The sequence below is a fragment of the Salvelinus fontinalis genome, chromosome 14, assembly GCF_029448725.1.
Source record: "Salvelinus fontinalis isolate EN_2023a chromosome 14, ASM2944872v1, whole genome shotgun sequence".
Taxonomy (NCBI): domain Eukaryota; kingdom Metazoa; phylum Chordata; class Actinopteri; order Salmoniformes; family Salmonidae; genus Salvelinus; species Salvelinus fontinalis.
This window is the reverse complement of record NC_074678.1, coordinates 773,497-788,413: the sequence shown is the minus strand read 5'-3', so window position 1 is coordinate 788,413 and position 14,917 is coordinate 773,497. Positions and strand designations below refer to the sequence as shown.

Sequence of the window (14,917 nt, the reverse complement as noted above, 5' to 3'; positions counted from 1 at the left end):
GCCTCAACTCACCCTGCCCTGCGCCTCAACTCACCCTGCCCTGCGCCTCAACTCACCCTGCCCTGCGCCTTAACTCACCCTGCCCTGCGCCTCAACTCACCCTGCCCTGCGCCTCAACTCACCCTGCCCTGCGCCTCAACTCACCCTGCCCTGCGCCTCAACTTATCCTGCCCTGCACCTCAACTCACCCTGCCCTGCGCCTCAACCTACCCTGCCCTGCGCCTCAACCTACCCTGTCCTGCGCCTCAACTCACCCTGCCCTGCGCCTCAACCTACCCTGCCCTGTGCCTCAACTTACCCTGTCCTGCGCCTCAACTTACCCTGCCCTGCGCCTCAACCTACCCTGCCCTGCGCCTCAACCTACCCTGCCCTGCGCCTCAACCTACCCTGCATTGCGCCTCAACCTACCCTGCCCTGCGCCTCAACCTACCCTGCCCTGCGCCTCAACTTACCCTGCCCTGCGCCTCAACCTACCCTGCCCTGCGCCTCAACCTACCCTGCATTGCGCCTCAACCTACCCTGCCCTGCGCCTCAACCTACCCTGCCCTGCGCCTCAACCTACCCTGCCCTGCGCCTCAACCTACCCTGCATTGCGCCTCAACCTACCCTGCCCTGCGCCTCAACCTACCCTGCATTGCGCCTCAACCTACCCTGCCCTGCGCCTCAACCTACCCTGCATTGCGCCTCAACTTACCCTGTCCTGCACCTCAACTTACCCCATACCTGTTTTCAAGAGACCACATGTTTTCAAAACTGTTGTGTTTACATGAATTTGGATTAATTCCAGGGATACACATCATCCTGAAATATAACTAGATATCTTCGTTAGACAGAATACTATATTTCCCTTGAAGGAGTGATGTTGAATGTAAAAAATTGGCTCAATTTACCCCACTCTCCAGTGTCCAAAACACCAGTCAGATATGAATGGTCATCGGAGCATGTGTCGATACTGATATTCTGGAAAGCAAGGGAGTGCTGATGTCGGATCAGCTTTCTCCTTTAGAATCAGTAGAATTATTTCACAATTGCCTACTGACGAGTTATCAACTCCTATTACCACATACGGCTGCAAATATTGACCAATCTTATGCTTACCCGACAAAAATACACTAAATCACCGATTTGGCACATCATTGCCCACATGTTAGTCTACACATCATGAAATATATGGAGACAAATTACAGACAGTTGCCTACAAGTAGCAAAATAGAACTAAATTGATTAACATGAAATGTATTTCAATATGATTGAATTAATGCAGTCATCTAGTTTTTCATTTAAAGCATAATGTTATACATCACTTGTTTCTATAAACTGTAAAGACATTGGCAACTTTGTAAGCTATTTGGAGTCAACTTTGTTCTGAAATTATCGGCGGCCAAAGAGAGACGGATAAACTATTTGATTCTATGTTTAGCTGAAACCTGTATATAAAGTGAAGCGGATGGTCAAAAAAGCATTTAACGACGCAATTATTTATTCTACGAGTGGTCTGAGGCAAGCATTAGACTACGCCCGTTTTCAAGTGCAACGTTAATAACGATGGTTTTGGGAAACAGCTCGGAGATTTAATTAAACGACGATGAATTTAGCCTTAAATGCTTTTGGGAAACCGCGCACTGAGCGAGGAAGAGACGAAGCGAGAGGCATGACTCCGCCCCAAAATCTGTCAGCTCGAAAATACAGCGAGAAGCAGACGAAGTGGGGATTTTTTTGTATGAAGGTCATGTTTTGTCTGATTGAACATGGTCAATAGGCGTTTATAAATGCACTGCATAGACTACTGTGCTTTGATAAATTACGATGAATAACGTTCTAAAAAAAGGACATGCTAGAACTTCCCTCTGTCACAATGCATTGCTGCATTATGACTGCATACATGTTCTCGAATCTCCCGTTGAGGAGATGAGGTAGTGGAAACTCAGCGAAGTGGAAAAGAGACGTCAAGTGGTGTTTACTGGACGATAGCAAAATCCCAAACGTCTGAAATTGAAACAAAATCCCCGTAGGTTTCTTTGATGATATAATCTTGCATTCTTCTAATACACTGACAATGCCTACCTAAAGTCCTATACCGTAAAGTTCTCATTGATCTTCATTTGTAATTACAGATTAGGAATGGGAAAAGGAATCATTGCTGATGCTGCCATGGATAAATACTTTGCTGACCTGAAAGCAAGCACATCTTACATCATTGGACTTTTAGTTGGACAGGTGAGACATTTAGGCCTACTGTACGTAAGGGGACGTGGTCCGTCTTTCTAATGTTAGGCTATCCAATGCAATATAATTTTATTTGTTCAACATTTGTTTTGCTACAGGGGGAGTTTGTGGTGCATGCAGCGATGACCCCACTAAAGGAGGACAATCCTGGTGGCCTGATGAATGAGGATGACAAAGACTACATCCTAGATCACGCAGAACATGTGAGATTTATTGGAGAACATGCCTGAGAAATATGGAGGATTGTTTTTTCTGAAACAATCTTCTGTTGTACTGTGATGTTATAGTGTTATGATATTCAAGTGTCTATGGTTTGGTTAATGACTCCTGCATTTTCCCCTTTGTTAAAGCTGAACCGCATGGTTCCTGGAGGACTGTCTGTGATGGGCATGTTTGTGGTCTCCCCGTCCCATCAGACCAAAGAGAGCCATATGAAAATGAGGCGGGTGAGGCAGGAATTTATTCTTTGTCAAATTTCAAGCTTTTGTTTTTCTTAATTTTCTTTCTTGAGATGTTTTTGGTTTGATTGTCTATCTGATGATTTATCCATTTGTCTGTATTCTGTCTGCATTTTCTCTGTTAGACTATGGTTGCTGTGGAAAATCGTGTATCCGAGGACAGGCTTTGGGGTTTCTCAGAGGAGGACACCAATGACAGAGTGATGCTTCATATCTGCTCCAACACCAACAAGTATCCTCTTACTCAGTCTCCACTGCTGATGACACACACACACATCCACACATGCAGACACACACACACATCCACACAAGCAGACACACACACACAGACGCAGACACACACACAGACGCAGACACACACACAGATGCAGACACACACACACACACACACACACACACACACACACACACACACACACACACACACACACACACACACACACACACACACACACACACACACACACACACACACACACACACACACACAGAGACACACACACACATCCACAGACACACACGCAGACACACACACGCAGACACACATCCACATACACAGATGCAGACACACACACACACAGACACACACAGAGACACACACACACATCCACAGACACACACACACACACATCCACACACGCAGACACACACACACACTGACACACATGCACATAACACAAAGACTAAAGAGAACACACTCTTTCTTAACAATTTCATCGCAGAGTGACTTGCTGGATTATGAACATTAAAGAACCTAGTGTGAGTACAGAGTTGAGATTTTCAACATTTCACTCGTTCATTCATTTGCCTGTGTATTATCATCTAACACCGCAATACACGGCAAATCAAATTGTATTTGTCACATGTGCCGAATACAACAGGTGTAGACCTTACAGGGAAATGCTTACTTACAAGCCCTTAGCCCTTAACCAACAATGCAGTTCAAGAAAATATTTACTTAATAAATAAATAAAGTAAAAAATAAAATAAAACAGTATCACAATAAACTGACATAACAATAACGAGGCTATATACAGGGGATACCGGTCAGGTTAGTCGAGGTAATATGTACATGTAGGCAGGGGTAAAGGGACTATGCATAGATAATAAACAGCGAGTAGCAGGGTGAGGGGGGTACTGGGAGAGAAGGAGAGAAAAGGCTGAACTCTCGTTCCTGGTTAGTGTTGATAATCGTTGACTTACTGCGCGTCATGTCTTCCAGAAATCTTCTAAATCTGCGACATGGAGATACCTGCAGTGGATGACAGCATTCTGGCCTGTTGCTGTCTGCCCCATGGACATCGACCTGATGTTCCCTATCAAGGACAAGACCCGCCACGGTCTGATGCAGGCCATGAAGGTAACCTAGGGCCCCAGTCAAAAGTAGTGCACTATATAGAGAATGTGGTGCCATTTTGGACGGAGGCCTAGTTTAATGATTATTATTGTTGCATGTTTATTACACATTCAGTCTTCCATCAGACAAGGCTTCTTCCACCACTACTTCCACTGACAAAGTGACAATACATCTTATCCATGTTAGGATGGGATGATGAGGTGGGCAAAGAAGACTGAGGCCAGTGTTTGCCTCCTCAACAACAAAAAGCTACCAGCTAAGACAAATTTGAACCCCACAACTAAGGCAAGTTTGGTGTGGTGTGCAACTGAATATTGCAATGTCGTTGCTGACAATCCTTGTGAATGACAACTGTTTATGTCCTGTATGTTCTTTAGAGGAACAATTCACAAAGAATAAAGATTCAAGGCCAGATCTTCATCCCAACGGTAAGTAGGAATATGAATATTGAGAAGGGGAAAAAATGACTGCAAAAATCGGATTGTTGTACTTTTCTTCCATTGTTATGGATCAGTGTAACGGGCTCAAATCTGCTCCATATAGAGGTTCAGATGAACCCACATTGCAATCTCCTCTCTCTCTCTCTCTCTCTCTCTCTCTCTCTCTCTCTCTCTCTCTCTCTCTCTCTCTCTCTCTCTCTCTCTCTCTCTCTCTCTCTCTCTCTCTCTCTCTCTCTCTCTCTCTCTCTCTCTCTCTCACTAGATGGCGATGGCTCTCTCTCTCTCTGGGTTGTCTTGTAGGCAGGGGGCAAGCTGGGGGAGAGGCCGTCCACTGCGTCAGTGCAGGTATGCAGCTGTATCCTGAGACTGAAGGGGAGTCTGGGGTGCAGAGCGTACATGAACCCTGCAAGGACCACTGCCAAGACCACCACCATGGTAGGCAACTGTGGGCACCAATAATACCGGCACCCGGTATTTCAAACACTTGAGCTGCTTCTCCATGATTAATTTTTTGATGACCTTGAGTCCATGTCACTCACAGTACATCAAGAGGGACATCATCAGGAGTGTCTACAGCAGTGCCAAAAACTTCTTTGACCATCTGATAAATGATGAAAACTCAGGTAGGAAACAACTGATGAATAGTTAGTTACAAGTGCAGTAGTTCTTTAATGGCCTTGAAATTCAATAATTAGTCCACAGCTATGCCACTAGATGGCGATGGTTAGGCACTATAGTTTTTCTTGTACTGTACACTCAACCAGCATCATACATGACGATATGAAAGAGGCTCTTGAGTAATTGTAAAATATGTAAAAACGACCTTCGTATATGAAACAGGTACGCATATATCTGAGTGCATGTGTGACCCTGCAGATATCCATGCCTATATGTGTGTGTATGTGTGTGTGTGTGTGTGTGTGTGTGTGTGTGTGTGTGTGTGTGTGTGTGTGTGTGTGTGTGTGTGTGTGTGTGTGTGTGTGTGTCTCTATAGCGAAGGCATTCATGGGCTCCCAGCCCTTGGCTAAGCGGGTGTTCTTCCTGGTTCCCGACACTGGCATCTCTCTGTGTGACTACATACTCTCCTCTGAGACGGAGGCAGCTGTCCAGGAGAGGGTGAGGGAGTGGGCAGGCTTCACCATCCCTGATGGGCAGCTCCATATCACCCAGCAGCTGGTACAGGGCAGGTTGGAGTGGCACCAAGGTAGGCTAGGTACTGGTTCAGCTCTGTCTATGCTGTCTGAAATGGAAACCAATTTCTCATAAAGTTGTCAAAAGATAATCTGCTGGTCAGATAGATGTCTTGATGTTCCTTAAGGGCGATAAGATATACTTGGCTGCATTTTGGAAAGTGAGTGTCAAATGTGACTTGATCACTATTCTAAGTAGGCCTTACAGACAGGTCTGATAATGTCACAGCAGTAAATGTTGTTACCTTCTCGTACACGCCTGTCATCTGTCATCAACTTTATTCCTCTTGATGTCATGTTTTAAAATGCACGTAGGGCAGGCTATCAGAAAATCGTCATATTCATAGATAATAGTTATATTCTAGTTCTATTCTATTCTTACTTTTGCCACTACCTGTGTCTACCTGCTTTTATTAAGGTTCCTCCCGAGTTTCAGTTTCTGTCCCACCCATAGCATACTTCTCAATAAGATACCTGTGCCCTTTGTGACACGGTTACGGTGTGTGTTCAGATCTTGTTGTGACCTGTTTCATCTGTGTGGTTTACAGATGATTGAGCATCAATATGGATTTTCTTTTTTTTTAAATAAAAGACAAGCAGAAGAAAATAAATAGCTGAAGTCAGTTGATCTCCCCCAGGCATCAGATATGTGTTACAATAAAGAAGGTGGTTCCTCGCAGCCAACCTGCCTGTAGTTTAGTGAGGTGTACACTAACAGTAACCTCGCCCTCGCTCTGCTATGTTAAATTCTACCATTGAGTCATCCGTCTCAGAGATGTCAAATCTTGTTTGAAAAGTGAAATCCAGGGGTCAAGTGTAGGTTTAGACACTGGTCGCACCGATCACATCCAGGGGTCAAGTGTAGGTTTAGATACTGGCCACACAGATCACATCCAGGGGTAGGAAGCAGGTAGGAAGCAGTTAGGAAGCAGATAGGAATCAGATATGATGCAGGTAGGAAGCAAGTAGGGCACAGGTAGGAAGCAGTTAGGAAGCCAGTAAGAAGCTGGTAGGAAGCAGATAGGAAGCCGATAGGAAGCATTTTGGAAGCAGAGTAAGTTGGGTGTCTAACAGCTTTTATTCTGGTTGGAGATTCAGAGGAAGGCATGGACAGCACCTGGGTCCCGGTGTACAAGATCCAGCAGAGGCGCAAAATCACCATGGGTATGTTGTGATGCAGCATACCCTCTCTCTCTCGCCTTCCGTTTACTTTTCCCCTCTCCTCCATATGAGTCAGTACTCCTCTCCTCTGTGTTGTAGGTGTGGCAGTGGCTTCAGGAGTCTCCCTGGTGGCCTGTCTCGTCTATAGGCTCTTCCTAGAAGAGTGACGATGTGGCCCACGGAGTCAAGCGGTTCAATCCCAGGATCTGGCATGCAAAGGGCATCAGAACATCCCTGGGATTCCCATAAATTAAAGGGGCCTGTGCAATGACATGGAAGTTAAGATGTGTTTTTTCCATTTCTATTAACACATTCCAGTAACAGATGACAGTGTGTCTAGGAATACACTTCCTGGGTTCATTGTTAGAGGGGCCCATTCATATTTGCGGCGTGAGACAGCAAAGTCACATGGAAGGAGAAATGTATTTTCACGTGAGATCAGAGCCACCAGCTGCTATAGTTTTACACTCTAAAGGGAGCATCATGCCCCAGACCGGGTCCTCAGCCCTGTGTAATGCCTCATGATGTGACGTCTTAGTGGGGTTTTGTGTGGGTCGACTAGAGTGTTGCAGCTGGTGCCATGAATCAAAGCTCACAGCGCAAACTGAGAAACATCCTACCCAATAAACAGAGAGAGAGAGAGGGATGAGGGCGCTTATTATAACTACTGTAGGTAAATATTTGTGTTAGCTAATCTCATTCTCGGAAGTCTCGGGAAATCAACAGCGCCTCTTCAAACTCAGGAGGCTGAAGAAATTTGGCTTGTTAACTAAAACTCTCACAAACTTTTACAGATGCACAATTGAGAGCATCCTGTTGGGCTGTATCACTGCCTGGTAAGGCTATTGCACCGCCCACAACCGCAGGGCTCTCCTGAGGGTGGTGCGGTTTGAAGAACGCATCACAGGGGGCAAACTACCTGCCCTCCAGGACACCTACAGCACCCAATATCACAGGAAGGCCAAAAAGATCATCAAGGACAACAACCACCCGAGCCACTGCTTGTTCACCACGCTATCATCCAGAAGGCGAGGTCAGTACAGGTGCGTCAAAGCTGGGACCGAGAGACTGAAAAACAGCTTCTATCTCAAGGCCATCAGACTGTTAAACAGCCATCACTAACACAGACAGGCTGCTGCCTACATACAGACTTCAAATCATTGGCCACTTTCGTAAATGGAACACTAGTCACTTTAATAATGTTTACATATCTTGCATTACTCATCTCATATGTGTATACTGTATTCTATACTATCTATTGCATCTTAGCCTATGCACTCTGACATTGCTCATCCATATATTTATATATTCTTATTCCATTCCTTTACTCAGATTTGCATTATTAGGTATATGCTGTGGAATTGTTAGATATTACTTGTTAGATATTGCTGTACTGTCAGAACTAGAAGCACAAGCATTTCACTATACTCACAATAACATCTGCTAACCATGTGTATGTGACCAATACATTTGATTTGATTTGATCTATAATGGGAATTCATGCATAGCCCATTGTCTAAACAAAAATGTAGCAGTTGGTATAGTGCTACTGTGTTGACTTTATGGAACGTTATAGGTCTTATTTTGTTTGTGGCTAATATCTGTCTCAGCCCTTCCATAAGGCACTTGATGTTTTCTCTTAACACTGCTACAGGCCACAGGCTTACACTGCACTCCTGAACCCTGACATCAACAACAACCACCTCAGATACACAACACTTACTGTAGGCTATTATACAGTATATATGACTTGCAGCTACAGTAAAATTCTGTCTGTGGCACTTCACATACCGAAACTCTGTGGTTACTGTGAGCATGGGGCAAGTGGTGACATGCCTGTCCAGACTCCAGACAGACACAGAGAGGATATTTTGGCTACTAGGCCCAGCCGCCACCCATGCGATGCAACGGTCACCGCAGTGAGCAGAAGATGTTGTCAGTCTGGTGGAACTGTGTTGTTACATGCTTCAGAAACCACAGGCAGGAGAAGCACCAGGTTGCATGAAAGGAAAGCTCCATTGGGAGGTTTCAGTGAGGCGGTGATAGGGGTTAGACACACCACTAGTTGTGGAGACGTGAAAGACAGTCTCCCTTAAAGGTTACCCTGGTTACCCTGGTTACCCTGGTTACCCTGGGCCGTGTGTAGTCTGTAACAGGATCACCTGTATTTGACTATTCTACTGATCTACTATTTCAGCTCATGAAACAAGGGACCAACATTTGACATGTTGTGTTTATATTTGTGTTGGGTGTATTTGCAATTTCATGTTTTTAAAGGAAATACTCTTGATTTGGACCCGTCTCTTTAAATGTAAAAAAAAAAATGTATTGGAGGCTAGCTAGACGCAACCAATCATCATTGTCTTGAGTACCTGTAGCTCACCTTTAGCAGCAGCGCCCAGAGAGAGAGAGAGGAGAAGCCAGGCCAAACAGCCACAGAGGCTTGTGACTTCATCCTATAAGAGGATTAGAACGCCTGATCAGCTAGATCACTGTGATCACACGGACCCCCTCATCATAACATAACATTGTGGATTATGTTTTGGAATGTAGAATGTCTGGCATTGTTCTGACTGTATGTTTCGTCACCATGCTGTGACACACAGGAGGCTGGTGGCACCTTAATTGGGGAGGACAGGCTCGTGTTAATGACTTGAGCGGTATCAGTGGAACGGTATAAAATACATCAAACACATGGTTTCCATGGTTTCCAGGGGTTTGTGGCCATTCCATTTGCGCCGTTCTGGCCATTATTATGAGCCGTCCTCCCCTCAGCAGCCTCGTGTGATTTACATCAAAAGATCAAGGTCAGGTTGTTAATTGTTGATTTTTACATGACAGATTTGCTGCATTCTTAGGATATATTTTCCTAACACAGTGGGGTCAGACTGTTAAAACTAAGGATAGGCCTACATGAATAAGAATAAATGCTACAGTATTGGCTCCTCAACAGAAGAGGGTGCACCATGCAAACCTGTTGAACATCTGGATCCCTGGTTGGAATGTGGAGACTGCTGCCAACATCAAATAAAGGGCCAATGAGCTTTTGTCTTCTTTCTTAGTTATGAACTTGTTCTACACTCACAGCACACCAGCATCCAGTAGCTTCTATCTTCATCATGGTAAACCCCTCTTCTGTTCCCGTAATTTTGGGTTCAGCCACAGTTCAGACCACAGTTCAACCAGAAGCACGCTTCCAGCGGTTCCATGTGCTTCTGTCAGTTTCCACTAAATAGGAAGCACCGTAATTGAATTTATGACATATCAAATTGTGGGTAAATAATGAACGTCTGCTTGAATAACTTTTATGTTTAAAAAATGTTTTATTTCTATGCGTGAACTTTTCAACCTGTGCTGGGGTCACAGCAGAGTCATTTCTATGCAGTGAACTTTTCAACCTGTGCTGGGGTCACAGCAGAGTCATTTCTATGCAGTGAACTTTTCAACCTGTGCTGGGGTCACAGCAGAGTCATTTCTATGCAGTGAACTTTTCAACCTGTGCTGGGGTCACAGCAGAGTCATTTCTATGCTGTAGTTATGTATGTGGCAAGGTTGTTCAACGTGTGAGAGCCTGCCACTCAAACTAAACCCAGGAGAGAGACTCAACGAGAGGGAGGAGGCCTCCTCGTCTTTCTGTCTGTCTGTCCTGGACTACTGGAGTTATATCACATTAGAAATGACATGACAAAATGTTATGCTGTGATCTGCAAAATCTGCATGTCTGGCATAGAATCAATTGGACTTAAAACTCTCCCAATGGCTTGAACTAGTATTTAGTCATTATTGAAGACAAGCCAGCGTTTATGTTCTCTATACCAGCTTATATAGATGCCTTTCAATACACAATTTACATTACAGTTACCCAGTCTTTCTCAATGCAAACAAGTGTCAATATCTAGCACTACATTACCAGTGGAATCAACTAAATCCCACAACAACAGCAATGTTTCCTAGACAACTGAGTGGGATGTTTCCATGATGATGTCACTTCTGATGATGATGATGATGATGATGATGATGATGTCACTTCACTTCTTCCAAAGGACACGCAGGAAACAGAATCATGAGGTGATGATTAAATGGTTATGTAACAGGCCGCTTGTCAATGGCTTTTCCAGATAAGTGTGTGAAACTACTGCACTGGCTATGTAGCATTTTCTCAAATCAGTTGGCAAGTTAGTCTTAGTTGACATATGGATAATTTTCCAAATGTTTGAACAATGTTACAAAATTCATTAATGAGCAATTCAATGACACGTTTGGTTTGTTACGTTTTTTCATGTTTTGTTTTATTAAATATTATATAATCTTACAGCGTTTGTAAATACCTAAAATAAATATGTAATTTAACCTTGAAAAAAAGACTAAAGACTTGAAAATATGACATATATATATATAATATATTAAATATTACCCAGAAACACCATAGGCTGGTGTACTGGACCCAGAGTAATCCTAATCAGAATCGGCCCAATATGTGATATCATGTTTTCCCCCTTTCATACATGTAGCCTAATAATAGATCAACTTTGGCTCCCAACAATAAGTTAACTGGAACTGTCCTTTTCTAGTAGGAATGCAAACCCTAATCCACATCAGGTACACAGGCCACCCGTATTCAGGCTGCTGAGGTTTCTTCCCTGGATGAACATTGAAATGATCCCTTATTTAGGGAATGGACTCCTTCTACAGTACGCTCAGGCCCCTCTAGTGCAGTCAACCCAGTCTGTGTGCGTCTGCTACTCTGTTACACAAAACAAGCATCAATCCATCACAAAACCATATCCTCCTCCACACACGTCCCTCCTTCAACCTCACCAACCCTTCATCACTCCACTCCACCATAAACCCCTGTCCTCCATCTCCTCCTCCACACACCTCTCTTCCACAACCCCTTCACTCCACTGCCTCCACATCCACGGCTGCCTCCTCCTCCTCTCCCCCAACGACTAAATCTTTCTCCGGCAGCAGGCCGTAGCCGTTGAGGAAAGCCTCCACGTCGGTGGCGAAGAACTCCTCGTTGAAGTGCTGGTTGGTGGCCAGGAAGTTCCCCAGCAGCTCGCCAGCCTTATACACCAGCATGGTGGGCAGGACGTCATCAGTGAAGCGCTCTCCCGCACCAGTCACCCCGGCGTTGATCTTGCAAAACTTGACGCTAGTGTACTCGGTGGCCAGGCAGTCCAGGCAGGAGTTGAGCGCATCGCAACCTTTGATCCCCTCCTTGTAGATGTGCACCACCACCACGGTGAGCCGGTGCTCCTTCTCAATGACCTCCAGAAATGCCTCGCCGCTGTCCAGCTCGTACACGCCCTCGAACTTGGGACCGAAGCTGAGGCGCTCGTGCATCTCCTGCATGCACTGCTTGCGGTACTTCTTCATGCACTTCTCGTCATCCTCCTTAATCAGCTCATACTCCTGTACGCTCATCTTAAACCATGACAACAAACAAAGAACGAGTTACTGTTTATTGATTGTCATGGACACTGTTTTGTTTCCTGTGTACAATAGCATTACAAAGACAGTCATGTCTTGTTCTGTTTTTAGCTCAGTGAATTCAGTTAGTGTACACAGCCCATCTGTCATTAGAGTCACACCTGTTTAGAGTCACACCTGTTTAGAGTATTTTAGCCATCTGTATAGAGAGACCTAGTCTGGGTTTTCAATTGACTGGCCCAAGATACTGGAAGGGGACACTTAAATGAACTCATTTAAGGAGTACTTTTTTCAGCATGCGTTTGGACCATAGAAATACACATTAAACTGTGATGTAACCTAATGTAATCCCACCTTGCGGTTGAGGCCTCCCCTGCCGTCGTCTTTGGGCCTGTGTGGGGAGGACATCTGCCTGAGCAGCTCTCTCTTCTGGGGGGGCAGGGACTCCTGGTCCATGCTCTCAAGCTTAAACCTCCTCCAGTCATTGATCACTCCCTTTGGGCCTGAAGAAAACAGGACAATGGGCATTCATTTGTGGTCATATGGAACTATTGTAAGCCCCAGACTCCTGTCTTGTCATCCTCAATGGTTTGTAATGTTTCTAGTCCTACTGCCTTAACATGGTGTGCCGAACTGACACAGAATTACAGAACAGTATTCTTGATGTCATGTGCCATGACTCCAACAAAATAGGGTTCTTACATGGCATCAGCCATCTTTGTTTGGGGCTGTGACTCAGATGAACACAGCAGACTGTGTGTGTGTGTGTGTGATTGACAGATGTACAATGTGCAGTGCTGGATGGGTTGGCCCGCCCTCAGATGGATTATGGCCTAAACTAGACGCTTAAGGCTGTCTTCTAATTGCACCTTGGTTGCGTAGGAGCAGGTAGGAAAGTAGCTTAGAGCATGTGTCAAAGTGCCAGAACACCACAGAGCTCTGTGTTGCTCTGCAACCTGCTACTAACATTGCTTATCCCTTTCTAGTTTGGGTGGCTGCTCGCCGGCTGTATGCTGTATTTGACCTGTCCCCTATTCAAAAGAATAATGCCATACATCCTATCAGGCTTGCTGTGGAAAGGCAGACAGACTGTTGCCGGTGTCTTATATAGGTCTGATCTCAGATAGACCTAAATGTTTTAAGGATGAACTGTAACTGTATAAGACACCACCTCCACACTTTAATCACACACTCACACACACACACACACACACACACACACATTAGCATCATCCTCACCTGTGTGGGTGACTTTGGCCTCCTCATCGACGTTTCCAGACATTATGTTTGAGAGTTAGCTGTTGGGAACAGAACACAGGAGGGGAGGGGATGTTTTAAAACTCTCAGGACCTAAACCATCATTTATTGAACAAAAGGAACATTGTGACAATAAAGCTCAAGATCATTCAGGATTATCATATTTTGCAGTTTGGACATTTGGAGTGGTGTTTAGTGTGCTCGTGGCCAAAAGTGACAGCTGAGCTAGTACATGTTGACACCATATAATCCTTTTTGGGACTGAGGGCCAATGATATCAGACAGAATGACTGCTCTACCTATTTCAATTGTCTGATCCCCAAATAATATTAGATCCCAAAACCAAATCTCAGTCTGTCAAGAGAGACTAGTCCCCCAATAACATTATGTAATCAAGCGTGTTTGAAAAGGTTCTGGCCCTGTATGCCCATAGAGCTTTCCTGGTAAGGCTAATCAAGTTAATGTGGTTTGAGTGGATTACTCTGGTATCCGATCCCTCTTGTTAGTGGTTGGCACGTGAGGGTTAGATTCTCTCTGGATTGTTAGTCATGGAAAGGAGGAGGGGCCAATGGAAAAGAGGAGGGGCTAATGGAAAAGAGGAAGGGTCTGAGGTGCCATTCCTGGAAAAATACTGGAAAACCAACAGCCACAAGACAGATTTTTAGACTTAAATGTATCCATCTCTGTGCTTCAACGAAATCATCACGTTTTAAATGTTTTTCTCTTTTCTCTCTCCCTCTCTCTCCTATAAACCTCTCTATAGAGATGTTAACCAGGTGAAGGCAGGACACCATATAGTCTAACCTGTGACTGACAGAGTTACACTGACTTTCCAACTGACAGATCACCCACCCAAGAGTTACACTGACTTTCCAACTGACAGATCACCCAACCAAGAGTTACACTGACTTTCCAACTGACAGGTCACCCACCCCAGAGTTACACTGACTTTCCAACTGACAGGTCACCCACCCCAGAGTTACACTGCCTTACCAAGGCCTTCCAACACCTTCTTCCCTTGTGTGCGAGGACACTGAGGTAAAGCTTGCGGTTGGGCTCGTACAGTGTTGCTTACACTAAACCAATACGTCAATGGATTAAACTGACTCCAGTGTTTTGATCTTAGCACACCACACACAACATCCCTCCTTCCTGTCTCCAACCTCGGACCCGGGTCTGTCCAACAGCCTACCACAAGAACGGATGTCTCCATGGCAACCCCCCCAACCCCCAGCTCTAAGGGTGGGTTTGTGATTACAGTGTCCAGGCTATGCAGGTAATATCCCTGATGCACTCCTCTTTAATGACTCATCTCCCTGATTGGAGTAGTGAAGTCCTTGGACCTTTAGCGAGTCCACAGCCCCAGTTTTTGATCGCAGGTTCAGGAATGGCTGA

General features: G+C 44.9%; 2 protein-coding genes across 6 annotated transcripts; one reads left to right on the top strand and one right to left on the bottom strand.

Annotated features, from left to right (window-relative positions):
* The first annotated feature begins 1,445 nt into the window (after positions 1-1,445).
* On the top strand, positions 1,446-9,879 carry LOC129869361 (protein odr-4 homolog). Of its 5 annotated transcripts, none has more exons than XR_008761888.1 (9): positions 1,446-2,008; positions 2,115-2,217; positions 2,325-2,429; positions 2,577-2,672; positions 2,810-2,916; positions 3,407-3,443; positions 3,907-4,044; positions 4,228-4,469; positions 4,782-4,876. XR_008761888.1 is itself a non-coding variant. In XM_055943699.1 (8 exons), the coding sequence occupies exons 2-8, from the start codon at positions 2,122-2,124 to the stop codon at positions 4,387-4,389; spliced, it is 741 nt and encodes a 246-aa protein (XP_055799674.1). In that variant the 5' UTR covers positions 1,447-2,012; positions 2,115-2,121; the 3' UTR covers positions 4,390-4,677. The 5 variants fall into 5 exon arrangements, 2 of the variants coding, with proteins under 2 accessions (XP_055799674.1, XP_055799675.1); XR_008761887.1 differs by having other exon boundaries at positions 1,447-2,012; XM_055943699.1 differs by lacking the exon at positions 4,782-4,876 and having other exon boundaries at positions 1,447-2,012; positions 4,228-4,677.
* Positions 9,880-11,281: 1,402 nt separating this feature from the next.
* pdcb (phosducin b) lies at positions 11,282-13,547 on the bottom strand. Its single transcript, XM_055862334.1, has 3 exons — positions 13,505-13,547; positions 12,620-12,768; positions 11,282-12,259 (listed from the first exon to the last, which is right to left on the bottom strand). The coding sequence occupies exons 1-3, from the start codon at positions 13,545-13,547 to the stop codon at positions 11,729-11,731; spliced, it is 723 nt and encodes a 240-aa protein (XP_055718309.1). The 3' UTR covers positions 11,282-11,728.
* Between the last annotated feature and the right edge of the window lie 1,370 nt (positions 13,548-14,917).

Coding starts and splice junctions, on each gene's coding strand:
- LOC129869361 (XM_055943699.1), top strand. CDS start 2,122: ATGGGAAAAGGAATCATTGCTGATGCTGCCATGGATAAATACTTTGCT. Junction 3,444..3,906: donor TGAACATTAAAGAACCTAGT/GTGAGTACAGAG, acceptor CATGTCTTCCAG/AAATCTTCTAAATCTGCGAC. Junction 4,045..4,227: donor GTCTGATGCAGGCCATGAAG/GTAACCTAGGGC, acceptor TATCCATGTTAG/GATGGGATGATGAGGTGGGC.
- pdcb (XM_055862334.1), bottom strand. CDS start 13,547: ATGTCTGGAAACGTCGATGAGGAGGCCAAAGTCACCCACACAG. Junction 12,769..13,504: donor GGCCAAAGTCACCCACACAG/GTGAGGATGATG, acceptor TGTTTTCTTCAG/GCCCAAAGGGAGTGATCAAT. Junction 12,260..12,619: donor GGGGAGGCCTCAACCGCAAG/GTGGGATTACAT, acceptor TCATGGTTTAAG/ATGAGCGTACAGGAGTATGA.